We start from the raw sequence: 27,285 nt of genomic DNA, 5'->3' as shown, positions 1-27,285 counted from the left end.
TTTGTGTGCCTTGTAAACAAACCAAACTGCTACTGCTGTTTGCTGCTGTATGGCACCGATCCACGAGACCTCCACACAGCAGAGAGGCCATATACAGTACATCATCCCCACTCACCAAGGCCATAATCAGAAACATGCGTCCATTTGGAGTAGTTTAGCTTAATAATATCACAATGGAGAAGGGATATAAATCATGTCTTCAAATGGAAGGGGAGCACTCTGGCATTCTCTTCAGGATTCTGTTATGCACACACACACACACACATACACACACATACACACACAGACGCACAGAGTTCCTCAGGTCTCTTGCCTCCTGGGATCGCAGTTGAAACACTGCCACCACATTCCCTGTTTATCAGTTTAAACGGATGGCAATTAGGACAATGTTAATATGTGCTCCAGTCTAAATATGACAAACATTGCCAAATAACACAACATTTCCAAAGTTAAACTGAAAGGAATTTAAATAAAAACGCAAATGCATTCTGACATGTTCCCATCTGTAACCACAGTCCAGTGGAATCACATTGCCTTTAGTTGTGTTTGTCTGCTTTCAGCTTCACTGCATGACAAACTGTTATTGGCACAGCAATAACAAGGCCTTGGGGCAGCCTATGCTTGAGCCATATGTTTGGACAAGGAGGCACTTGGGCTTTGAAGAAAGCTGTTATGACAGCAGAGGCACTAATCTGACTATACACAGAATAATTTACACTTGTCCTCTATGATCTGGGGTGCAATTTTTTTTCTACATTTCTATTTGGATTCGAACAGCAGCCACTGTGGCAAATACCAGAGTTGGGGCCAAGTCATTATTCTGCAAGTCACAACTCTTGCAGCTCTAGTCCAAGTAGAGACGAGTCGAGTCGAGCTCACAATTCCTAAAGGTTATAAATATTAAGGTATTATGAATATTTAATGTATTAGTGTTTATGTCTGGTTCTGATTTAAAACATATTTATTACATTAAATATGCTTACACACTAATATAATATATGTATTACTTTCCAGATAAACTTTGATATTATTGCATTTAAATGTATATATTTACATACTATAAAAAAGAAATATCTGAACTATTCTATGATGGACAATTTTTTATCTTTGGTTTGGGAAGGAGATCAAATCCTTCCAAGTCAAAAGTCTCCAATCAAAGTCAAAACCCAGTGTAGTCAGCAAATGTCTTCCCCACCACTTGCTCCACATTTGATCTGAGTGCATTCTGTTATAGGACATCTTGGTTTTTGTTTGATTATATGATGATGATAATGATTGAGTGGTGATGTTCCTCCATTCATATTATTAGATATGTTGGGAGGGAGAAATATAAAATATTGAGTCAACATTCTCAGAGATAATGAGATTCTTAGTGTTGCTGTCTTATACGGGTTCATCTCTGTTACTCATAGTTCCTCTGTGTGTCTTTATGCCCTTAATATATTTGCAAAGAAGAAAGTTCACAGAGGTGTGACCTTTGCATTCTTTTGTTTCTGTTTGTTTCCACGCGTTAAAAACATTTTCTACTGAGAACAGCACCTTAGAGAATACGGCTCGTCATCTCACGTCGTCCCCAGTAATTGCTCTTCCAAGGCTTAGACCAGCCCAGCAAATACAGAGCTAAATACACGCATCCTCCTCTGACCTGTGTGACCCTCAGAACTATTAAGGTTCAGGTTCTTTATCACGTCAGGTATTGTAGGAATAATAATATCAAAGCAACAGATAAAGCCCAAGTATGCACAAATGAGGAATGGAATTAGAAAACAAGTTAATGAAGGAGATAATGTAAGTCGACATCTGATGAATGGAACAGCTGTCTTTGATCATTGGCGCCGCCGTTATCTGGTCATTATTTATTCTTCGAAGCAGAGTGCAGACACAGAAAGCAGGGAGGAGAAGAGGGAGAACAGATGAAGATGTACAGAGAGGCGGAATCTGCTTTAATTAGTGTGAACAAAGGCACCGGGCAACTGTGAGGAAGACCGAGGTGGCACAGTTCCTAAGGAAGGATGGATGAGGAGAGGAGAGCAGAGGAGAGGAAAGAACCAGCGAGGAAGTGTGGGTCAGGATAGGGATCCTATAATTAACCAGGAACAGAGGGGGACTGGGCCGCCTGGGAATCTGTGGCTCCTCGAAAAGGGGAGGAGGGCCACCTTTTCACATCTGTCTTCTCTCATACTCCTGCTCTCTGCTGTCGTAGGAGGAGGGAACGCAGCCTCTCAACCTGTCTGCTCGGCCCAAGACGACAGAAATGGTCAAATCCCCCACATCTCCGACACAAAACCTGTTCTCTGGCAGTAAAAGCAGCCCCAACAGTCTGATGGGCAAGGGCGGCCTCCCCAGCCCACTCGGAGGACTGGGTCGCGGCTCCTCTTTGGGTAAGACCAATGTACAATGTTTGAACACACAAAGAGACATATTTGTGTATTTTACGACATCTAACAGGCTAATTTTCCTGTCCAACTTCCCGTGTGTGAATACGTGCAGATATCTTGTCCAGCTTGAACTCCACCGCGCTGTTCGGGGACCAGGATACGGTGATGAAGGCCATTCAGGAGGCTCGGAAGATGAGGGAGCAGATCCAGAGGGAGCAGCTGCAGCATCACCAGCAGGGCATGGAGGCCAAGCTGTCTGCGCTCAGCTCCGTGGGCCTCAACAACTGCAGAGTCGACAAGGTGAGGACCGCCGAGCAGACGTGGCGTGGGGTCGTTTGATGCAGATCTTTCTCAAGTAGAATCTAAAAAAATGCGCCCACAGAGTGAAAGAAGTGTAGAAAGCAAACTAGTGAAGAAAGTGGAACACTGTGATTTTGATATAGCGGTAATTCTTAAATTTAATGTTTTTCTTTAATCCCTGTCCAGGGTGGTCGTATTGATAAGCGCTGGCATATCTCAGTGCGTGTTTGCTCAAATTAATATGAGTGTGTGTGTATATGTGTTTGTGCATTTTGGAGGACTGGGTGTTGTTGATGTTGGTGTGAGGGCCGTGACAGGCCATGGCACTGCCCGGTGTGGGTTAAGAACACTCTGAAGTCTCTGCCCAATTAAGGCAGACTCGCAGCCCTCTCCGTCCCATGACACAGGATGGGGCTGCTTTGTACCAGGAGCACACACTCCCAGGGATTCCCTTTAAAAATATCTTCAATCGATGAGTCAATCAAGGAGAGAAAAAAAAGCTGTCCTCCTCTCTTCAGCTTGACGCCACGTTGCCAGTTGGCTGTGAGGAGCAGGCAGGAACTGGGAGCGATGCTCATTAATATTTCAGCACCTGACACTTTCAACCAACAGCCTCAACTAGGTCAATGTATATGTAAAAAAGTCAATGAATATCTATTTTGATTTCCCTCTAATTTGGTGTTTTGGAAGAGATGGCTGTCTAAGCAGGTGGCAATCACCGCCGCTCCCACTGAAGTGAAGCAAATAACTCGGTGCAGCTCACAGCGACAGAGGAACGCCCCTGTACTTACAAGAACAAAGTTAGATTATTCATATTGATTTCTTCCATAATCCAGTTGTTGTGCATTCATATAACATAACAAACTTTTATGCCAGATCTCACAAAATGTAATGATTTTTAATAAGATAACAAAAGCACCAAAATGCATCCGAACGAGGTGGCTGACGTTGTTTGTGTGTAAGTTGACGCATTTTCAAGATATTTGGCATTGATTTTCCCGTCAGCCAGCAATGATTCAGCTCTGATCTGATCCCTGGAGTGGATATATTGTTTAACCCTTCAGGTACATGCGTAGTTTTCAGGCCAGTATGTGTTTATAATAGCACTTCTAAAGCCATTCTTTGTTAGTCCTTCCGCTTTAGTATATAAATCTTTTTAGCAGGAGTGTGTGTGTGTGTGTGCACCACTCTCCTCTCTGTGCAGCTGCTGCTCAAACCTCCCAGCATCTAAGGTGAGCCTGTGGTCACCCAAACAGTTGTATGTGCTGAGACATGAATGCAGTTCAGTGAACAATGGCTGTAAAGAGGCATTTTCAACAGGCAGCACACGCCTACAGCTGCATTGTACTCAGCAGGTAGAGCTTAACGCCTTTTTATTCCCTGCTTACTTTAGTCTTTTGTGGGATTTAGTTTTGTCTCCACTGAATTTCGGACTTGTCTGTTCAACATATGCTAAAGGGAGAATATTTTCCTTTTTCAGAGGGGATCCCCAATCACTCCTCACCTGTAATCTGCCTTTTCACTCCATTTGCCACCTGAGGAGATATTGTGCGTGCGTGTGTGGGTGGGTGTGTGTGTGTGTGTGTGTGAGAGGGGGAACACAAAGGAAAGGATGGTTCAGTGTGTTTTTGTATGTGTGTGTGACGTATAACTTAAAGTCCCAATGCTTGATTTTTCAAGATTGTAAATTTCAAGTAATTTAACCCCGTCTGAATGAATTGGATAATACTGATAATAAAAACACCAATATAATAATTACTGTGATTGGTACACACTCATCCAGCATTCTAAGGTGAGAAGGCCTAACTAACTATATGTGTAAATGGAGCCCTTCACCTTGGTGGACTCATTTCTCTCTGTGTGTTATCATGTGCTGGTCCTATTGTACCAAAGCACAGCCGGGCCTCAGGCTCCACTCACCCGGCTCGTGCAAATCACAGTGAGATATTGTCACCTCTTAGTTTCAGTGACACTGGCCCTATTAGGACGGTGTGAAATTAGAGGCACGCTTTATCAAGTCAGCTAAAAGAATTGCCCCATCATCTTCATCCCCCTGCTGCAATAAAGAACAGCAGGTTGTAATTCAGCGGCGAGGTGAGAGCGAGAGAAAAGAGGACAGAGAGAGAGAGAGAGAGAGAGAGAGAGAGAGAGAGAGAGCCTTTTGCTGATCCAAGCCAACAGGCTCAAAAGGTTTGAATACAGCAGATAAAAGCTTTCACTTTGGTCAGTTTCAGAATATTAATATTTCAGGGAGGCGTCTCACCTGACATAAATACGGCGTGGTCTTTAATAGCTCGCATCACAAGTCTCTTGTTTGGAAGTTTATCATGGTGAGAGCTTACATGGAGGAGATTCTGGAAAGGTAACATAAATGGGATTAAGGAGAGGTTAAGATCATCCAGTGTGGCTGTTAGAGGGGGATATTAAATATTGATTTATCCCACTGTAATGACCGAGCAGAGGAGTGGGTCTAAGTGCTGCTTACAGATGGATCAATTCATCTTTTAATACAAAGTGTGTCTGCATAGTACAATGCATTTCTCCATAACCTTCTCCCCCCCCCTCCCCTTGGCCATTGACCTAGGGGACGATACAGTAGATCAGACTCTCTGCTCTAATGTATACAAGCCTTTAACTTGAGGACATGTAAAATATTCATGCTTTACAGGAGCAGATCTCCTTGCATGTCTATTTATTTGTCTGTTTTTACGACGTCCCATCAGTACAATAAAACCTTTTTACAGCCCCCCTGCAATTTACCTGTTTGAAATATTTATCTAGAGGTATTATTGTCTGCAGAGGGCAATTACTTTGTTCCATTATTTACCATCTCTTCACCCAGTGGAAGCTTTTAGCCACGCAGCGCACCGCTATGCCTGCAGTCAAATACAGTACATCGGAATGTATTTGTAACACTTTGAATTGTTTCCCTTGCTATTATGCGCTGTAGCTATAACTGGATCTGCCATTTTCAGGGTCAAAGCCGAATAGAAATCAAACGTCTGTGGAGTGTAACGGACTCACTCAAACACTGCGTGCACGGTTCCAATCATGTGTGAATCACCAAGGATATGGGCTAAAGGATAATATGGTTGAATCAGCTCCTTGTATGTTCTCAAACAAAAGCAATTGTAATTTAAGAAATATAATTGGAGGAATTATTTTGAAAACAGAGGTAACATAATTCCATACTGGAGATTGACAGTCTGTGATTGTCCTCACCACTTACTGATAAATGTAATATACTGTAAATGTAACCAGCAGTAATATAGAAAAAGAGATCTCTAAGCTGTGAAATCTATTGATTCATCCTCCTTCCCTCAGTTTCATCAGAACCGATCTTGTGTGGTTGATTCCTGCTTTGCCATCACACAGTAGGTGCTTCTAGTTTAGCGATGGCATACACTGGTGCTTTTGCCGTCACCCAGCAGCCGTCACCAGCTGGGCAGTGACTCACACACACACACACAGCAGGCGTTAACGCCGCGGGCCACCTTGTTTTTGAACTCGGTGGTCTTCAGTCTCGTTGGTCGTTTGGCTTGCCTCACCTCTGATAGTGGAGGTTGTGTCAGGTAAAATATATTCTTCTGCTGACATGTCCCTAACTGGAATCAAAAGGTGAAAGGCCAGTGTATTAACCTATTGAACTGCCCTTCTCTGCCCTGCAACGCCTCCTCTCCTCAGTATTGATGACTACAATTGTCCATTTCCAGTATCCTGAGGCTCAGCCTCTAAATATTCAGATGGAGCTTACACTGGTGCTTCACAAAATCCTGACTCCTAACCTATTGGTTATAGTAGTTACACTGCTTACCCTTGTGCATGGGTGTGTATTGCTCCTATGTGTGTGCATATGTGTGTGTATGCGATGCCAGGGCTCTATTCAGGCAAAGCCCTCACAAAGACTTTGAATATAATCTTGTCTGGTCTGCAGCCCTGGAAGCAATTTTCTGCTCCTTTTCGACTGCTGTCTTGGAAATTGCAAACCAAGGCGTTTTGGCTGCTATGTAAATCCTTGGCATACAAGGGTTTGCCCATCCAAATTAGATTATGCTCCGCTCCCAGACACTCACTGTAGCCAGCAAGTGCTATTGTGAAGATTGCTTACATTAATGCTTTGTCCAATTGTTCACATCTGCCAAAAGAATAAAAATAATGTATGACTCTGGATAATATGTGCCTGTCGATGTGTGAGTGTGTGTGTGTGTGTGTGTGTATGTGGGCTCCAGTCCCAGGTCAGGTCTTTAGCTCCGTCGTGCTTCTCCCCCAGAAAGACATCAAGCCTGCATCTTGGTTGGGTCATTTGGCTGAAGCGGCTCCATTATTTCCTGCTCTTGTTGTTGAACACGGTGAATTTCTGGCCCCAAAAATACTGCTGGCCATCGTGGCCAAGAGCTGTGATGCTGCACTCACCACAAGGCACATACCACAAAAGACAAGGCAAAGAATAGGCCACAGAGGAGCATTTATGCTTCATGGTATTGTTGCAGGAGGCACATAACGGCTCTGGTGTCCAACAAGTCTCGGGGTTTTGTCCATATGTGACAGGGTTTTGGGACGGCTGCTGCTTCTAATATCCTGCTGTTTGCAGCCTGGAGTGTTTGATAAGGTTGGAGATATCAGCCCAACTTAAGGCTCCCTGTAGGACCCAGTGAACAGTTCAGGATCATTGAGAATCGGAAACCCATAAAAGTTCACATTCCCCACACAAATGATCTGAGCAAAGTGTAGAAGGACAAAAGAAAGGAGCAGTCACAGCAGAAATGTCAAAATAGTGTGAGACAAAGCACACATTTTTGATTTGTTTAATGAACACAAAACGTGTTTATCACTTTAGTGTCAGCATGTTAAAGAATCACAACATTCTTACTCCAGAGTAGACACACACACAGACACATGTAGAAAGTAACACATCACACACATCACAAACTGACACGGCCCTGCCAGATTCAGTTGCTTTGACTTGTTCTACTCCAAGTAAAGCTCTCATCCTGAATACAAACAGTGTATTCTATTATTAAAACAAACACTAAAATGAAATTGGCATGCAGCCCGGAGAAGGGTTGGCTCAACGATCTCATCCATAGCATAAGCCCCTTAATATAATTAAAGACATTTCTTCCCTCTGTTTTAAACAAATGAGGTGATGCCCTGGCAGTGGAAATGGAGCCGAGCGAGCCCCGACCGTCTCTGCTCTGTGTGATGTCGAGAGGACGACGGCTACAGAACAGATGCCAGCCTTTTGTGGCTGCTACTGTTGATTCTGCTGCTGCCTGCATTAGCCTTAGCAGAGGGGGAGCTCCCGGTAAAAAGAGAGCAACAGTCGTCATGAAAGGAGCTGCGGCTTTACCACACGGCTGGATGTACTTAACATTTAAATGGGTCAAAACTAGCAACTACTGGAAAGCTGCAGACTTATAAATAACATTGCAACTGGTTACAATAAAAATACAAAACAGATGAGGAGCCATAGTGATGGCGAAGTGCAGTTTAGTCTACGTGAGGGCTGGGAGAGCTGGTTGGGGGCTGTAAGTCTGAGACCCTCGCAGTCTTCATCTGGGGGATACAGACCACAGTGATGACTGACACTTGATACACAAAGCCCTGTTTTGTGGTCAGAGATCCATGGCCTTCAACGTGCCACATACCAGGTGTGTGTGATATAGCTCCAGCCAGCTCAGCACATTACCCAGCATAAGTGGCTGCTTAGAGACGTGCAGCTGGTGAAGCTTCTCATCAGGGAAATCTGAAACATATACGCCGACGTTTAAGCAACAACGTGGAGCGCAAAGTATAAGTAGTGTAGTTACTGCTGTTGGATTTGACAAGTAAACCTTCATGTTATCTTTATTTTATATTTATACATGGTGTAAAATGAAGGAGAAGAAGAGTGTTGCCTCCCAACTCTGTGAAAGAAGTGAATCCGTTTTCTCATTAATTAATGGTTTTAATTTAATGAGAAAACTATTTTAGCAAACAAATATTGAAGGTAAAGGTGTTTTTGGACGCGTGGGCAAAGAGCAAGGACTGGGCCTTGTTTCTGTTTCTCTCAGCTCTCAGCAGCAGGTTTGTCTTAGAAACGTGTGATTATCACCTTGTTCAGTCTAGCATCTCTTCACCTTGGTTGATCTATAAAGCAGCAGACAGACAGGATGGGCTCTGCTGTGTTCACTGATGCATAGGTATCTGAGTACAAAGTTTGCATAGTTATCTAAATCAAGGTAGTCTGAACATGATTCAACAAACAAACTCTTAACTCAGTCCGTGCCGATCTACGCCACAACCTACGTCACTCCGCCGTGCGCTGCCCTTTCATGTGTATTTGAACAATCTGAGGCCATATGGCTCTGCCTATAGCTGGGAGCTATTTATGAAGGAGGGTGAAGGAGTGTCAGGATTGGCAGTGTGATACCTAAATATAGGGCAGGAGTGGGCACAATGCACAGGGCCGCCCGCCCGCCACCCGCATCTGCCCAGAATACACCCTGCGGGCGGAGCAGCAGGCCTCCGGCACATGTTCTGTGGCCGGCCAGATTAAAGCTCTTTGCAGCATTGACGAGGGCTCTCATGGGTTCCTCGCCCAAGAAGTTCCACAATCTCTGCTATCAATCCTGTCCTCCTCCCCTCTCTCCCTCTCTTCCTCTCTCTCTCTCTCTCTCTCGCTCTCCCCCCCCGAAGGCTCGTGACCTCACTGGGCAGCCGCTGAACAAAACGGGTCTGTTAGCAAAACTTTCAAGTCAGAGACAGCGCAGGCAGGCGGGCCACAGGAGATTATTGTGGGTGGCATTTTTCCACTACAGCTCGGATTGTGCCGCTGTAATTTTAGTTGTGGGATGGCGAGGCTGCATGCTGAAGTCATTTGAGGGAGGGACCGCTTGCTCGCCAGCGGTCGTGGTCAAAGTGGGAGGGGAACAATGTGTACTGTTAAATCTTTTGTTTCCTGTCGCTTTATCTTTACTTCTTCTGGTTATCCTTGATTTGTTCTTTTGTCCTCTTCATCCTGTTGTCCCTTATGTAGAGTTTGGGTCAAACTCTAGCCAGTTTTAGAGAAGTAAAACAGTTTTATTTATCACTGATGCTTAATATAAACCCCTTCTTCATGTTTTGTTGTACCTGGACAATATAAATGTTTTATATCAGTCACATCCTGCATCCTCCCCTCTCTCTCTCTCTCTCTCCTGGCTCTACCTCAGTCTTCCTCGCTCTTCCTGGCAGGACGGCCAGCTTTCCCCAGATACTGCGTGTCCTCTGCTACTCCTCTGTGTCAGTGTGATCAGTAAAAATTTAATGACACTATAAAATAATCAAAGTGCCATTAATTTATCACAGCACTTGATGCGTGGGCAGTAAAGAAGCATTAGTTCCCTGAATATTTTCAAGCCTTTAAACAAAAACCCCCGATGCTGTTAGTGTAAATTTACGGCCCTAATTTCAACTGTAATTCTAATTTGCGGATATAAATTACCAAACTTATAACCAATAAGTATATTAAACTCAGTATATAAAATTTTATGAAAATTTGTGGCAGCATATTGCAGAGGTAGTCTAATATTAATTAGCATTGCTAACACAAGGAGAGGAGGAATATTTATAGTGAGTACACCTTCATAATATCCAAGTGTGTAAAAACCTGTTTTACATCTGTAAGCGAATATGTGATAGTTAAAATGAGGTGATGGACGGTCTGCCTCAAAGAAACACCCGTCTCACTGCCGCTCAGTGTTCAGCGTTAATGTGCTGATGTTCACTAATCACTCGACTTTGTGTGGTGGAGAAAGAAAGTTCAACGCCGCGCTAGTTTAAATGAAATTCATTGATCGATGATCTCGCTCCTTCTCAGCCCAACATGATGCTTAATGATCATGAGTTTATAAAAGGACTTGATTGATCAGAGGGGACCAACGGAGCACAGAAGAGGGATGAGATGAGTCATTTATTACAGACGTACCCCTGAACGCCGCAGCGTCCTGGTGGACTGTCCAAGTAGCATCCCAAGCAGCACCATTGCCCATCCAGCTAATCGCACATCAGTCACTTTGTCATCGGGCCGCTAGCTTTTTTCATTAAGTGCAATAATGTGGCTGGGTGATGAATACAGCTCAGTGTGTGTGTGTGTGTGTGTGTGTGTGTGTAGCTGTACACAGAATGTGGCATGGAGAAAGGCGCCACACTCGATCTTCCCTTTATAAAGCGGTCTCTTGCCCAGCAGGGACCTCCACATTTGTCATAATTAGAAAACACTTAAGTAAGCAAAGGGCCGTCAGATAGACAGGCTCTAATCACAGGCCATAAGCAGGTAGTGGTTAATTGTATATCAGAATCACTCAGCTGGTCATAAATAATGACGGCTCCTTCAAGTATGATGGTAAATTGCAGTGCTCTTTCTGTCTCTGGTGTAGTCCTTTCTTTGGAGGAGTAGTTCTTGAATAAATAAAAGCATGAGGAAAATCAAAATACTGTGAAAGACACAAATGGACTTGAACTGTCTTCATCCTTCAACAGGCTTTTTAACCCCGCAGAACAAAAGGGTGTGCCAGAGGAGGAAAGATGTTTTGAGACCGAGAGAGGGCTTCATTTTTCCTTTGCTTTAAAAAACAAAAAGTCCTCTAGTTACTGTTGTATGCCTTTTTATTCATTTACAGTTGTACAAATATGTCTTCGACTGTTTTAGCACCTTTCAGATAAACATTTCATCTTCATCCCCATGGGAGGAAAACAACAAAATGTTCAGAGGCATCACGAAGAACGCAGGCCCTGAAAGATTCATGTGCGCGTGTGTGGGTGTGTGTGTGGCGAGGGAGCTGTTAGCGCCGCGTCGGGACTCGTACCTGAGTGCGTGTTCACGGCGCATGTGATGGGCATGTTGAGAGAAGAGAGAAAGGAAGGAAGAGGAGCGTTGGGCGCAGACGGAGTACCTTTTGGCAGAGATTGAACGGTCACCCCGGGAGTAAAAACAAATGCTTTTTTTTCCTGAATGATGGCAACAGGCCTGCTTTTAGTGTCGTCCAGGCGAAATCTGGGGAGCAGGGGGGGGGGATTATTTGTATCATGCAGAGTCAAAGTGTCCATCTCCTAGTTGAGTCTTTAGAGAGGAAGACAGCCCTTTGCTAATGTCCTGTGTATTCACTGAGGAAGTAGGTCATTCAACAATGGAGGCAGCAGCAGTCGGCACTCTCCCCTTGCATAATACATTAAGTGTAATGTGCAGCAACTATTCAGAGGCCCCCCGAAAGCTGTTATTTTATTCTGTAAATGCACACGGACATGACATTTAATATTGTCACCAAGCGCTGAATGACAGGGTTTCATTGTGCGTCAAGTACAACATGATGCCAAGTTTAATCTGCGCACAAAGCGACATGACAAACGGGAAAACACGGTGTGTTCTCCAAAGCATGAAGCCTGAATAAATGATGGGCGCTGAGCTCTGGGCGCTGCAGACTGAAGGGAGGATGTAAGGAGAAGATTACAGAGGAAAATCTGAGCGCTGCAAAGAGGGCCACGGCCCCATTGTGTGCTCGGGATCACAAAGTATCCCTCTGTAAATCTATTTACAGCACCCCTGGCCCTCACTGTCTCTCTACCTCCTGTCATCCATTATAGCAGCTGCTGAATAGAGAGATGAGAGAGGAAAAAGCTACATCTAGCTCATGTCAAAAGAGCAGCTCTTCAAAAGAACCTCTATTTATCAAAGACACTTTCTTTTTCAGGTTTCAAAGATTTCTGATGGGGTTATTTTTTTTACAGTTCTGTCCCTGTAAAAAAAGGTGGATGTATGCTTGTTTGTGTTCATGACTGTTTGTGTTTTCCTGCAGGAGAGGGCACACTTTGAGAGCATGGGGCATCACCTTGGCAAGCTGGGTGAGGACGGGAAGATCGGCCACAGAGTGATCGACCTCACCAGACCAGAGGATCTCGATGGTAAGGCCATAATTGGATTTTTCATATGTTTATGTCTCACAAACGTGTCGGATTTATTACTGTTTACTGTAGAGAAGTGAGATTACAGAGACAAGAACACACACACACACACACACACACACACACACATACCACCTCTCAGCCGGAGCATTCTGGTGTGAACACGGTTGCTTTCAGACGTTTTGGTTTCTAACCAAGTTGAAGGTCTTGGTCAGATGAAACTTTTATTGTCCATTCGGTGCTGAATGCTCAAGACTTTCGAGTGTTTTCGTCTGGATTCTCTGTAAACTCTCCACATTTCCTCTACTCTATGAAAGGATATATATATTAAACCATATACATTTTAAGTTTATTTTTCAGAAAGAAATTGGGAATTAATTTTTCTTTGATTTATAGAGGCAAAACATATCAGTGTCATTTTAAATTATTTATATTGAATATTAAAACAACATAAAATCAGACTTGGACTGAAATTGGATCATTAAAAAAAGCCTGAATTGATCAAATATTCAGTACTTTAACGGTTTAAATTGGGTTTTTTTTTTGTTACTTCAAGGAAATTCTGTTGCATAATTAGCATCTTGTTTGCGTTTCTCTCCATTGTACTATTTACACTGTGTTAACACATCTTCTGAAGTGTAATCACTGCTAAATGTCTCTCAGAGTAGCAGAAACAACAGCTTTAAAAGGGTTTAAACAGATATTTTGTTGGATATCTGCATCAGTTTTGGTCGGCAAATTGTAAAAAGCACAAAGCCCTTTGGAGCCTGGAGCTCTTATGTGGTGGAGGTTGTGCGTGCTGTGCGCACATGCAGTATGTGTGTGTGTGCGTATGGGGGGGTGTGGCTGTCGATGCTATTTGAAGAAGTACGTGGCTCCAAGGTTTTCACAGGTAGGTGAGTGGAGGACAGGGGTGCCTGAGGACAAAGCTGGCTCTTTTCCAAGCTTGGCTGCTGTTGCTGTTGTGCTTGTTTGAGGTCCCGGGCACAGGGGTGTAAATTCGGGTTGCACCAGTGTGACAGAGCGTCATCTCCCTTTGTGGCCCTGGCTCCTACAAGGCGGCAAAGAGCACCTCAGCGCCCTGATGTTTGTCCGACATAAATATTTGTGGCAGTTTCCATGGCACTTCAGAGCCAGTGCAAAGAAGAAAATGGTCGTGACTCATCTTTGATGCCTGAAAGACTCTTGAGGCAGAAGGATAGATATTTCTCAGGACAATGTAACCCATCACCGTCTTTAAATAGCAGCCCAGACACATTTTCCACCAGTTCCAACACGGAATGCTTGAAAATAATTTCTTCACATAGACTTTTTGTAAACAAGTACAATGTTTGCGTTCCAACACCAAATTATCTTTTTTTAATCGTGTCTGCTTTCACATCACACCCAATCCAGAAGATGAGAGAGTCAGAGGTGTATTTAGTGGTTTCATTGACATGTTTCCCATGTGAGCCACAGCAGCAGATCCCATCCCAACCCTCCGCCTCCTCGGACAGATGTTCCTCTAGTCCTCAAATCTCCCAGTGGGAACCCTCTTTTCTGTGGCTAGTGTGGAGTCAGGACAGAAGCGGAGCGCACACCAGGGCAGTTGTGTCCTTTTAAGTCCCGTATAGGGCCGAGGGAAAGACTCGCGCCAGACGCCTCACATCAGTGTTCCCAGTTGGCTATGGATTAGGAGCAGGCAGAGGTTAGGGGAGAGGAGAGGTTCTATTCCCAGGGGGGGGCCAGCATGGATGGGAGCCAGGGCACTGCACATAACTCAAACACGCAGTCACTGTTTCTTCTCTTTACACCACAAATATATCTGTCTGTCTCTTTCAACTTCACCAACAGGAAAACACATATGCTGAATGATGTGAAGCAGCGTTTTATGATGTGAACCGCGGTGTTTACACGTCTGAGAGCATGAAGACGTTTGAGATCCTTATTTTGGGGCTTTTCTCCTCCCTGAAGCAGTCTGGATTCCAGCATACCTCGATATATAGCAACATTCTTATGTAATTCCAGTTTATTGGTGATTTCTTCAATAATAATAAAGAGCTTTTATGTTATTTATTTGTGCAGACATTACCAGAGAGTTATAGATTTTTTTCAAATAAATTATAGGCAAATTTTTGTGTCAATCAAGCCTTTGCTCATAAAGGTAGAGGCATATTTTGCAGCCCACATGCTTTCCATCAGGGGGCGTAGCTGGGCTCAGTGTGAAACAAAGCCATAAACCATGCCGGCCCTCCACCACAACGACATCTCTTGCCCCCTAAGGCAGCTCCACTGGGTCTGTAAATGAAAAATAAAAACAGGCTTAAATCTCCAGGTCTCCACTTTGGCAGCTTCTCTGTGCATGCAGGCTCCGCTGACTTATTAAGGGAAACGTGTGGCGTGAGTTTTCAGCGTGGCACCGCGCTGATTGACCCAAGGGCCGATGTAGAATGTCCTATATATCAACAGTTTTCCTCAGTAGCTCCAAACACACAACATACACTTGGGTGTTTCCTGAGAAGGAAAATTACTGGGTGTACCTCATAACCCTCAGATCGGGTGTGAAAGCCCCGTGGTGTGTAGCAGCTTTTTCTCCAGAACAGAGCAGCCACATTGAGCGGCCCCAGAGCACAGCAGACTTCTGTCATCAGTGCAGTTCACAGAGAGCTTCAGCTCGCTTAAACTAATATTTGCAAAGCATGCAGCAACCAAAGTCCTAACGACAGAGATTGGAAAATTGAGGCAGAGGAATGGAAATAGATTGGATTTCCTTCATTTTGCAAAGCCGCCGGGCTCAAGCATGAACCCACCGCAAATTCATTAAGTCTTTTTAAGTTATGATGTAAAAATGACCAAAAACCACAGAGGCTGTCTCTGCCTTGGCCTCTTTGTTCAGTCACATATCGCCTGGCGGTGCTGAGGTTGTGTGTTTGCCTAAACCACCCCCATCATTGAGGGTCCGTAATGAACAAAGAGGGTGTTGAGAGATGTGTGGCGGCAGGAAACAGAATGGATCTAAACACTCGGTGTGATAATATCAGCCGGAGTGAGAGAGGATGAGGCTCAGCCGAGCAGCGTCTCTAACAGTGTCTCTACACAGCAGAGAGAAAAGAGGACAAGTGTGGCATTGTTGTATTACAGATCATTGATTGTGGGTTTGTGTTATGAAGTGGAATGGTTATTTGGAGGTTTTTGTTGTGTTTCTTGCACAGTGGGACCAAAGGAATCAAGATGTGACCTTTGTTGATTAGACTAAAGCCAGTCGTGTGTATGTGTGTGTGTGTGTGTGTGTGTGTGTGTGTGTGTGTATGCTTCAGTCAGTGTGTTGCAGTGCACTCAATACTCCAAGTATTTTTACCTTTGATATAATCTATTTTTGCATACACACACACACACATAATCAATAGGATTCTATCATTCTCTGATGCACATCAGAGGAAGCGTGCGTGCGTGCGTGTGTGTGTGTGTGCCTGTGCCTGTGCGCCCTTGTGTGTGTAACGCTGCATAGTTGTAAAGTATTCCCTGTTAGACTAAGTGCGTGTGCGTGGGGATGGACAAGACAAAAGTAAAAGCCATAGCTTGCATGTCGAAACATGTCGGCTTTTTGTTCCCAAGCTCCCATGTGCATGCTCGCACACACACACACGCGCACACACACACACACACACACAGGAAAAACTCAAATCATCCTAACTGAGAAAGGAAAACAGATCGGCATGTTGGAATAGAGCTTATATTACTTGTTATTTGTAATGGTTTAATTAGCGGGCGATGAGCCGGGGCTGGAATAGGAGCACTGAGCGGTGTGTCCTATCTGTCCATACACATTAATCTGGCCTGATCCTGCTCCCAGGGAGAGGCTCTATTGTCAGCAGCAAATGCCTTCAGTCAGAGGTGTTAGATCTGATCCCAGCGGGGAGGGCTTGGCAGGTTTGCGTGATTGTTGCCTGCTCACTGAGGCTCATCCTCTTGAGCGGATTCCTGGGTGACATTATGTGTCGGCCCCGTAGAACAAAGATGAGTAAGGAGGAGAGAGGAGGGGAGGAGGGGAGGAGAGGGAACGGCTGGGGCAGCGCTACCCTCTGGCTTGGTACACGGTCGAGTCTGAGCCTGCAGCTCACAGGTGCGACGCGCTGTTGGGCCTCACTACATTCTCTCTCTCTCTCTCTCTCTCTCTCTCTCTCTCTCTCTCCCTCTCTCTCTCTCTCGCTCCCTCTTTCTCTCTCGCTCACTTGCTCTCTCTCTCTCCCTCTCTGTCTTTCTTTCTTTCTCACTCACTCTCTCTCTCTCTCTCTCTCTCTCTCTCTCTCTCTCTCTCTCTCTCTCTCTCTCCATTTTCCTCCCTCCTCTTCATTCACTTCTCCATTTCTTAACCACCCCCTTATACACAATCAGTCATTCCTGCTGTAATTCATGCTGCTCATCTGCAGTGTTTCCAGGAGAGACAAATTAAAAGCGGATTCTCATATCGCTCTGTCACACTTGAGCTGCAGGCCTCATGAATCACAATAAATTCTATTAAGCAGCGCTCCCTGTGTTTCGCTCCCACCCAGGGGGCCTGGCCCTGTCACCGCTAAACATCTGTGTTTATTTACACAATCACACACCAAACTAACTGCTTCCTAAATGTCCTGCTCCGTCAGGAACAAAATAGTTAATGCTCATTTACAAAATGTCAGAGTCGTGTCGTTTCCTTCAGCGAAAAGACAGAAATAATGTCGCAGTAAATTGCATGTCTCTGTTTCTAGGGATTTGCTGAGCCTGACTAATGCCCGGGATGCTTCAGATTAAGTCAGATCTATTGTAGAGGAGTATGGGCTGGCTGAAGCTTTGCGTGTTAAGCCCTTTTCTTACATGTATACTGGAACAAAGCAGGACGAGCTGAAGCAGGAACGTTCCTGGACGACTCCTTTCACAGGACAATAGCTGCATAACTGTGTTCTCTATCAATCTGCACAGGCTGTTGTCCTGATCATCTTTTTGCCAACTGCCAACTAAAGTATACAGTAAAGCAGGACATTATGCATAAAGTATACTGCCTAGCTTTGCTGTTATTTGAGCAGAAATGACTGATTTGACTCATTATTCAGTTTTCTCCTCTAACGGGCAGAAGCTCTCCGATCTCTAAATCAGTCCAATTTTCAGACATTTCTCCTAACATCCTGTAGTCCCTGCCAACGAGCGAGTCGCAGGACATCCGAGTTGCTCTTCCAGAACTTTTTGTGACTAGAGTGCATGTCTGTGCTGTAATCAGACGATCGTTCAGGCTAACTGACATCAAACTGTGACTCTATCCGTTCCTGGGGATGAATCAGGTGTTGCGTCTGAAGATGATGTAGTATTTTCACCGCACGTTCTCCGGCTCTGCGCCGTCACGGGATACGGAACCCATGCCTCTTCTGGCTTCCCTCCAGTGAACCACATCACGTGGCTACTTTCCTGGCTAACTATCGGTGTGGCACTTGCTCGTGGCAGGCGGTTGTTTTGTCCCCCTTCCCCGTAAGAAGCTCACCTCTGCCCGTATGCATGCACACCAGTATATAAATTGCTGAATCAGTGTCAGTGATAGAGTAATGGCACGGGAGGCATCGTAAATTACAGCAAGCGATCCCGGGGCGCAGACACTGGCTGTCGTGTCTGAGTGAGCGCTGCGCTCCTGAGCTAATGAATACCTTCATCTGGCCCCGGCAGTCAGCAGATTGCCCCGCGTTGATGGATACTGTCAGCCCTCCGCCACACCACATTTCATTGCACAATAAACATGGTTGTCAAAACCAAACAAAGTGAAATCAATTCATCCTCTACAGTGAGTGCATGCTAAATGAAATTAACGTACTGTGGCTCGGGTGGCAGCAAAGGCAGTGTATTATTTCTGAATTCATGAGGACTTTAGGGGGATATAGGCTTTGGGGTAAGAGTTAAAGAAAGTGTTTTTGAAAAGAAGACACTTATATACTTGAGAATGTGAGCCAGTCTGTGTGTATGAGGGGAGCTTGCTGTACCGACGCTTAAGACAGTAGGGAGCTTTGAGAAGAGAACACACACACACACACACTAGCAGACGCTCTCACATACAGGCATATGATTCTGACTCTGAGATGTAGTTGGCCAGAACAAAATCTGAAGCCTGACGACCTGCAGGCCAAAACCGCAGCGTGGAAAATCTCTCTCTCTCTCTCTCTCTCTCTCTCTCTCTCTCTCTCTCTCTCTCTCTCTTTCTCTCTCTCTCTCTCTCTCTCTCTCTCTCTCTCTCTCTCTCTCTCTCTCTCTCTCTCTCTCTCTCTCTCTCTCTCTCTCTCTCTCTCTCTCTCTCTGACTAAACTGAGCTGGGAAAGAATTGATTTGGAGAGGTCTTGACCGCGACCTCAGACCTCCACCAAAAACAGCTTCCACTTGACATCACATCTCCGTTAACTGGAGGTGTAGAGGCGGCAGAACAACCTGTGTGTGCCTGTCTGCCTTTAACACATGTGAAGAGGCTGAGCACGTCCACAGCATCTCTCTGCTCCCGTCCTCCATTACTCATTAAGAGTTTGATTCTGTTTATCAACTGAAATAATAATAGAAATCAAACCCCAGGTAACGTGTGCCAAGGCGGCTGGTGGAGCGGTCTAATGAGAAGGCTTCACATGTGGATGATGAAATATGCATGAGTCATCCCGAGCTTTCTTTTCCAGATTTGAGATCATTAAAGATGTATCGTAGCATATGGAAGGGCTTTTTTTGTCTTATTTTTCAAGCCTTGTTTATCAACATGTTTTTGTTTGTTTAAATATTCATACTGCTTTTATTTAATTCTTTCACATCTTACATATAAAAGGCTGCAAATGCGCACGCAAACAGAAATCATTATCAGTCTGATGTACAGTTTAATACGGAGGGGAACTCTCTTATGCTGATTGTGAATGTCCTGATTGAGAAACGGCACTTTGCAGAATCGGCACGCTCTCATCTTAACTGCGTGTGTGTGTGAGAGAGGGAGAGAGAGAGAGAGAGAGGCAGGGAACAGTATAAAGTGAAGGAATGGCATGCCTGAATTGATTTGCACATGTATGCTATTTGTTAGAATCTACTTTGAATGCTTTATTAGGATAAGCCTGAGGTTGAATGCACGCCGAGCAGAGAAGTGTGAGCACTTGCTGAGACAAAATATTCAAGTCTGATGTCTTTCCTCCTTTGTGTAGATAAAAGTAAATTAAAGAGAGTTTATTCCCTTAAACCAACATTGCATTCACTTTTATAGGGAGTAAAATACGGCCCTGTTAAGCCACTTTGTTCCACTCAATAGAAAGTCTTCCCCATGTTGGCGGATCAGCAGCCCTGCACTCATCTGAGGCAATGCCCACGACGATGATAATAGTGATGAGAGCAGATGAAGCAGAGACTGAGCATGGGTCGTGATATTTAATTACAGTCTCGCCTCGCTCTGTCTTCTTGTTCCTGCTCTGGGTCCAGAGAAGTGAAAGGCTCTGCAGATAAACCATAACCATATTATTGTTGGCCTACAGGAGGCGCTGGGTCTACAGAGGCGAGGGTCTTCAGGGAAGCGAGAGGAAGAAACAACAATGAGCCCCACATTAAGAGGCCCATGAACGCTTTCATGGTGTGGGCTAAAGACGAACGGCGCAAGATCCTCCAGGCCTTCCCTGACATGCACAACTCCAACATAAGCAAGATTCTGGGTAAGAGCTTCCAACCAACTATTGTCTGTGTTGCAAGAATACAATACTGTTAGTCGTACCTGCATGGAAATTCCTAAAAAATACAGCAACATTGTTTGAATCTGGCCTGGGAGGAACCTCCACACACATCATCTCATGTAGTATCAAGAGTCTGAGGAAGGAGGAATCAGTTCTCTTGAGCGTACTGATGGATTTATAGTACATCACTACCATAAGTGTTTGTCATGAAGAATGACAGAGGCTAAATGGGTGTTGCACCCTTGACTTGGGGGTCCATACATCAGAGCGGCTAAAATGGCTGTCACCCAGTGTGTGTTAGGACACAGCTCACAAATATTTACTACACAAACATGTTTCCTCACAGCTACTACAGCGCCTATGTTGTGTTTAGGGCTATTTCTGAAAGCTCAAGGCTCAGGTTTTGGCTATTTTGGACGTCTAATAACTGCCCCTAGTCTTAATTTGTCCAAATATCAGGTCATGTGATATTTCGGCCAGTTACAGTCAGTGGTCTAGGATGTGTTCACTGTCCTATTCTATCTCGTGTCTCTTGAAGTACTGGGACCTAAATACTGTTCGTACCATATAAGTCTGTTTCTCAGTGGTGTGAAATCTAATTGTGAGTATCTCCCTTGTTGTGCAGGGTCTCGGTGGAAGTCCATGTCTAACCAGGACAAGCAGCCGTACTACGAGGAGCAGGCCCGTCTCAGCAAGCTCCACCTGGAGAAGTACCCCAACTACAAGTACAAGCCGCGGCCTAAGAGGACCTGCATCATCGACGGGAAGAAGCTCCGCATCGGAGAGTACAAGCAGATGATGCGCTCACGGCGACAGGAGATGAGGCAGTTTTTCACTGTAGGGTACGAGCACAGTGTCAAACACACACATATAAGTAGCATTACCAAAAAATAGCACATATGAGTAGCATTACCAAAAATTAGCACATATAAGTAGCATTACCAAAAATTAGCTGTATTGTTTTTAACGTTAAGCTAAAACAGGCAGAGGCATTACAGTTAAGGGGTTTCAGTGGCTGTTATTTATAAGACAATAGCAGCGAGCACAAGAAGCATTAAGTGCAGACATTTTTACAGGATATAAACTATAAGTACAGACTTACAGAAGCCTGGAGGGCAGCGGTCTGGACCTTAACACCTTAATTTACTGTGTGTGGCGAGCAGGAGAGCCCTTCTCCAGGTGTTCCCACGTCACTCATAAGCTTTAGAGGCTGGAGTATCAATCATCCCGCACACCAGCAGACAAGAGCAGCCGTAACCACGCATTGGTTTTATGTCACTAATAAACTGGGTAGTGTTTCTGAACAACTCAGAATGGGAGCTGTCAGGAGAGCCTCTCTTTCCCCAAATCATTTTCACAGAGCTGCTGGCTTACAGCGGCCTGCTGTGGGAAACCCATAATCCAACAATGTCAGTTTAAGTGCTTCAACAAAAAAATAATCTCTGCGGCCTCCCCGAGCAGTACTTACATGTCCACATTCTTTCCATTTGTTCACAATCTGTTGTTCTTGAAGCGTTTGCGCAGATCAGATTCTGTGTTAAAGGAGAAACAAATATCATTTATCCCACTTTACCTCTGTGATGGAGCTAATGCATTCGGTTGCTTTGATTGTAAGATAACTCTAAATATTAGACTAATGTCCTAAACAGCTTTTGATGTGATGGGGGAGGTTGGACCAAGGATGTTATAATATAATATAAGCTGTTATACTGGCGATATAACCCAAGTCCATGTGTTGATGCAGGAATATTTGTAATGATTTGTTTACAGAGAGATTTTACCATGTTTTTGTAAATTTTCTGGTAAAAATCTGGTATTTATTAAAGTAAAATCAATCTCATCCACTACTGCTGTTACTCATGCTGTTACTGTTTTTTAGAACAAATGATGTAATCATATTGTAATCCTATTATTAGATCACACTATTACCCCACAACCAGATGGTTCTAGGTCCAAACACTGAATACTTTGTGTGTGTTTGACAAAGATAAAATGTGTGTTGCTGGAGGCCTTGGTGGAGGTATGAACTTTACTGTCCTCCAGTTGAATGACCTCTCTCTCCCCTCTTTCCCACATGCAGGCAGCCCCCACAGATTCCCATCACGACCAGCGCCAGCATGGTGTATCCTGGGGCCCTGACCATGGCGCACACCACACCTTCACCTCAGATGACATCAGAGTGCTCAAGTGCCTCAGCAAGTCCTGAACCAGCCATCCCCGTCATCCAGAGCACCTACAACATGAAGCTAGAGCCCAACACCGTGGCCAACAACACCGTGCGGGTCAACGGCGAGGACGAGATGGACATGTACGAGGATTTTGAGGACGAGCCCAAATCAGACTACAGTAGCGAGACTGACACACACGAGCCCGTCAGCGCCAACTGAGGCCTCAACCCGCAGAGGCAAATACAGACACAACACAGCGCAAAACACACCACAGGAGGAGGCGCGGAGGGCTGGGCTGATCTGAGGGAGGGAGCGAGCGAGGAACCCAACGACAACACCGGTTTAAAAATGAAAAAAATAATAATAATCCATCATTTCAGAGCCAGCATGCAGATGTGGCTTCATCAGAATCAAAAGCTATTTGGTCTTAAGTGTTTCTTTAAGTGTGCGAAGCAGTTTGGTTGGGGGAATTTTGATTCTTTTTTTTTATGTCATTGTTTATTTTTACATTGTGATCATGGACATTTACGCAATTAGTTTATTGCCTTTAACGAAAGACGGAACTTGAAATTGATTATTTGATATGAATCTGTAACTCTTACAGTCATTTACCTTTATTTCTCTTCAATTACATGGTTTTGATAAATTACATAACTGCTCAAGATGGGAATGATATTCTCACTCAGGTATACTGTGCCAGCCAACAGCTTGTGAATGTTTTTAATCAAAAGTTAAATACTAGCAGTACAAAATATCTCAATTCAAATAGATTCCAACATGGGCGGGGAAATTACTTAATATTATTATTATTATTATTATTGTTGTTATTATTAATATTATTAGTGTTACACAGACTGCACAATTTAGTGCAGAAGTGCCAAACATTTCAAGTTGTTTTTAAATCTTTCAAGTCTTTTTGAGAGAGTCTTAGACAATCTCTCGATCTCTTAATGCAGCTTCATTATCCAGTGTTTAATTTACCCAAGTAGAATGAACAAATGAAACTCAGGAACTGGCAGACAGACAGCGCTCTCTGCAGGCGTGTGATGTGTGACATCTTTGGTTGGTTAGCTTGAGACTCTCGCTGTTATCCAGGGAGCAATGCAGTGATCATCAATGACACCGGTCAGCTCGTTCAATGTCCCAACCCGTCCCGTCCAGAGGAGCATCTTCTTCTACTGCCCTGACTGACTCAGAGCTCCTCTGGCCAGAGAACCAGAGGCCAAAGTCACCTCTAAATGGCAGAGAAAGGCAGCTTTGGATCTTTACAATCTTAAATTGATGTTGCACAACGTAGCTACAGTACACACTTACAAGCTTCAAGTCTTAGGCTCTTAAAACTTAATTTTCTTCTCAATCTTAATTCTTTTTAGATATTGTAAATCTTAAACTGACACTAAGAAGTCTTAAAGCAAAGTGGGTCATCAGGGTTGATGCAATGTTTGATTACTGCAATAGTCTTAAGGAGATTTTATTATTTCTACAGAAGTCAAAGCCTCAGATCTCACGTCTGTCACACACAAGGCAATCTGAAACACAGATGCACTTAAATGATGATGATGACAGCCATCTCTTTCACATTTGAGCTTTGTCATTTCAAATAATTTGCTTGTTGGGATGGACCCATTCAAAAGAGGACAACATGCAATTACTTGCGCAAATTATCCGCCTTAAAGCGAAAAACAACTTGTGACCTTCTGGAGGCTGCAGCTAGGCTGAAGCTCCTCTAGCGGTCAAGGCCTTGATGTGGAGACTCAGATCGTCTTTACAGGCCAGAAGGTCTAAGTGGCTCCCTTCCCTGCCGGGCCCTGCTCTGACCCCTGCCTGTGGCGACCTGAGCACCCAGGGGGGCGCCATCTGGCCCGGAGAATGAGAAAACACTAGGGAGGGAGAGGAAACAATAAAAATGTGGTGCGTGTCCCTCATTGTGCTCTCCATCAAAGTGCTAGAAGTGAGGCCTCGACAGGGTCTCCCACCACGGCCCAATCACCAGGCGCTGGCGAGCAGATGGAACAAGTACATCAAGCTGTGGGGGATTATTAAAATGACTGACGACTGGGTATCATCTGAAATGCAGCATTATTAATGCATGAGTCCGGCTATTCCCCTCCCTTGCCCTTGAACCTGTCCATTTCAGAAAGAGGCGCAGAGCTTTCTGAAGGATCTGAATGGCTGCAGGTCACCGACTCGCACCGGTCAAGATCCTCACTGCTGGTCACTGCATTTATCTCCTCGCTCTTAATTGGTACAGATGGCTCTTTATCTCTTTAGCACTCTTTATCTTTTGTATTCAACACCCATTCAGAGCTGGCTTGCTTGGATTGTTTCTACTGTTGAAAGCGTCGAATTAAGTCATGTAAGTTTTTAAGCACCTCATGAATAATTCCATTTCTCCTTCACCCTTTTTCTACATTGTTCTCGTTTTGAGGTACAACGTGTTTTACGGACGCTCTCCCGCAAAACGAAACCCAAGTGGATTCCCCTCCAGGTCGACCTGTCTGGTGTTTTTAAGCTGTTACTCCTGTTTGCTGGTGGATCGGTTGATTTGTATGTGATTGTAAATATTTACACGACCAGCGCCACACTGATTTTGTGGGGCTGGTAGTTCAAAAAAAAAAAAAAAAAGAGACTCTTGTCGGAACTGAAACTTGACTGTGCTTATATAGCTGGAAAAAAAAAAAGAAAGAAAATTACGAACTCACAAGGAGACGATGTTTCATAAGTGTTATAAGCACTGGATATAAATTGTATTTTTTATTTTTATTTCTGATTAATGTGAAGCTGTTTGAGGAAAAAAAAAAAAACACCATGGATGAACAAAATTCCCCAGCTGGAGTGGAGGTTTTCAGATTTGAGTCATTTTCTGTCTACTTATTTTGTTTTTATTTATGCAAAGACACGTGTGATGAGATGAATGAACACTTTGGCTGCCTAGGGGAGAGACTCAGCACAAGAAAGCGAGCAGAAAATTCAACAACAGGCTGCACAGTGACTGGTTAGCCGCGAAAACATCTGACGTCGGTGCATATTGTATATTGTATTTTAAACTGTAGAGTATTGACATTTTATTGTATTTATTAGCCACCACTGGCTCTAAAATTGTCAGTCAGACCACACATGGACAATCGGAGAAATATAATAAATAACACGGTTCAATGAATTGGAGCTAAAATGGTTTTCACCGGATTCACCATCTTGTTTAGATTTTATTGTAAATATAACATAGGAAATAGAATTCTATTTTTGTTCATGGGTACTTAGTGAAGTATAAGTTATGTATGTTGGGTTTTTTTCGACATGTGTTTGCGACAAGTCACTGTACCTCATGTAGATGCTGAATTTCTCTGCTAGTGAAAAGTATTGAAAGGTATTGGACCTGAGAGAGAGAGGGAGAGAGAGAGGGAGAGTAGAGAGAGCGAGAGAGAGAAAGAGAGAGAGAGAGAGAAGCTCCTCACTGGCCTATGTTTTGATAATCTTCCTCCGGACAATTCAAAGAACCAATCAAAATTGAAATTATACTTGGATATAAAGGTACAGATTTAAACAACAAGCACTTGATGTACAGAAATGTACTCTATAATTTATGTCTCCAATCACGATCCAATCTAAGTGATAAGCTGTATATCCTCACTTGTGTTTTGTGTTTATTGCAGCACTCATGAGGAGCTGATCTCAGCATAAAGGCTGCATGCATCTGGCTTGCATTTACATTATCATAATGAACAAAGGTGTTTTTATGAATCATTTGATGTTCTTTGGTTATTTTTCAATGGTGGGAGCGTGCAAATATTTATTAGTTATAACGTGGCAAACACACAGAAATGACACATGACGCATTTCCTAGTCTATCCTTTCGCCATTTTCTCTATCTGTTGCTGATTTTTAATCAACACGATCATGACTATCCAGCCATCTGCCAATATAGCCTCACTATTTTTCTTTTCTATCAGTTCACTCGTTAGACGTGCAAATGGTTTGACTGAAAAACTGAAGACAAAAGCTTGTATGCTGTTTCATTACTTACTGTAACTTGATTATTTTTGTTTTTTCTGTCTGAACTTTGTGATGTATATGGTGGGAATGTTCTCTGTGTTAATTTAATCAGCACAATTCACTGACATGCTGGACTGACATGCTATAGCTGCTGTTCAGAAGTGTAAAATTTGTCGTTCAGGGCAACGTTTATAGTTGTCTTTGGTACTTTTTTGCTTTTTAGAATTGTCTCTCAAGCAACACTGTGTGTGGCTCTTCTATCACTGGAGCCATCGTTTTGAATTTGCTGGCAGCCTGATACAGTTTTCTGCGTAGAAATCTTGTTTTTCCTGGCAGGTACCTAGGCCCTTGGCAAGTATTGTTTGGGTGTTATTAGAGAAAATGAAATACATAGTGTCTGTTGCTGCTTTAAAAAAGGTTTATGTCTGAATATGTAAATAGTTTATCATAATATCTTGTACAGTCCAATGTAAAGTTTTTAATTCAACTTAAAAAAAAATGTTGCCATCACATTTGTGTTCACATTCTTCTTTATACAGTACAAAAGATCAATTATTTGCTAGGGGTATTATTGCTAAAATTGAAAAAAAAGAAAATGTTACTAAATTTTCTATTACGTTTGTTTTTCTTTTGCTTGGCTTCAAAGTGTAAACCAGCAAGTCTTTGGTTTCCATGTGCAGTATTGACGTGAGGTAAACTTAAGGTGAATAATTCTACAGTGGTGTGTGTGGAGAGCCGTCACCTCTACTTTGGTAGTATTAATACACTATATCGACTTAAAACAAACCAATGGGTGACACATTTGGGTGCATCTAGGCACTGTAGAAATGTGTGTATATGATTAGA

General features: G+C 43.8%; 1 protein-coding gene across 6 annotated transcripts in view; it reads left to right on the top strand.

Annotated features, from left to right (window-relative positions):
• The window catches only part of sox6 (SRY-box transcription factor 6), a 134,728-nt gene extending 107,886 nt beyond the window's left edge, over positions 1-26,842 (top strand). For 5 of the 6 annotated variants that reach the window (XM_076155544.1, XM_076155543.1, XM_076155542.1 and 2 more), the window contains 6 exons: positions 2,204-2,381; positions 2,491-2,678; positions 12,494-12,599; positions 20,087-20,260; positions 20,904-21,120; positions 22,359-26,842. In XM_076155544.1, the coding sequence (XP_076011659.1) occupies positions 2,204-2,381; positions 2,491-2,678; positions 12,494-12,599; positions 20,087-20,260; positions 20,904-21,120; positions 22,359-22,665 (1,170 nt within the window). In that variant the 3' untranslated portion in view covers positions 22,666-26,842. The remainder of the gene's footprint in view (positions 1-2,203; positions 2,382-2,490; positions 2,679-12,493; positions 12,600-20,086; positions 20,261-20,903; positions 21,121-22,358) is intronic. The other variant, XM_076155545.1, reaches the window with a different exon arrangement.
• Positions 26,843-27,285: the final 443 nt, after the last annotated feature.

This window comes from Genypterus blacodes, unplaced genomic scaffold (genome assembly GCF_046128005.1).
Source record: "Genypterus blacodes isolate CSIRO-AG114 ecotype Tasmania unplaced genomic scaffold, CSIRO-AGI_Gbla_v1 ptg000067l_1, whole genome shotgun sequence".
Lineage (NCBI taxonomy): Eukaryota > Metazoa > Chordata > Actinopteri > Ophidiiformes > Ophidiidae > Genypterus > Genypterus blacodes.
Note: the sequence above shows the minus strand (reverse complement) of the source record. Positions and strands in the feature narration are given on the sequence as shown.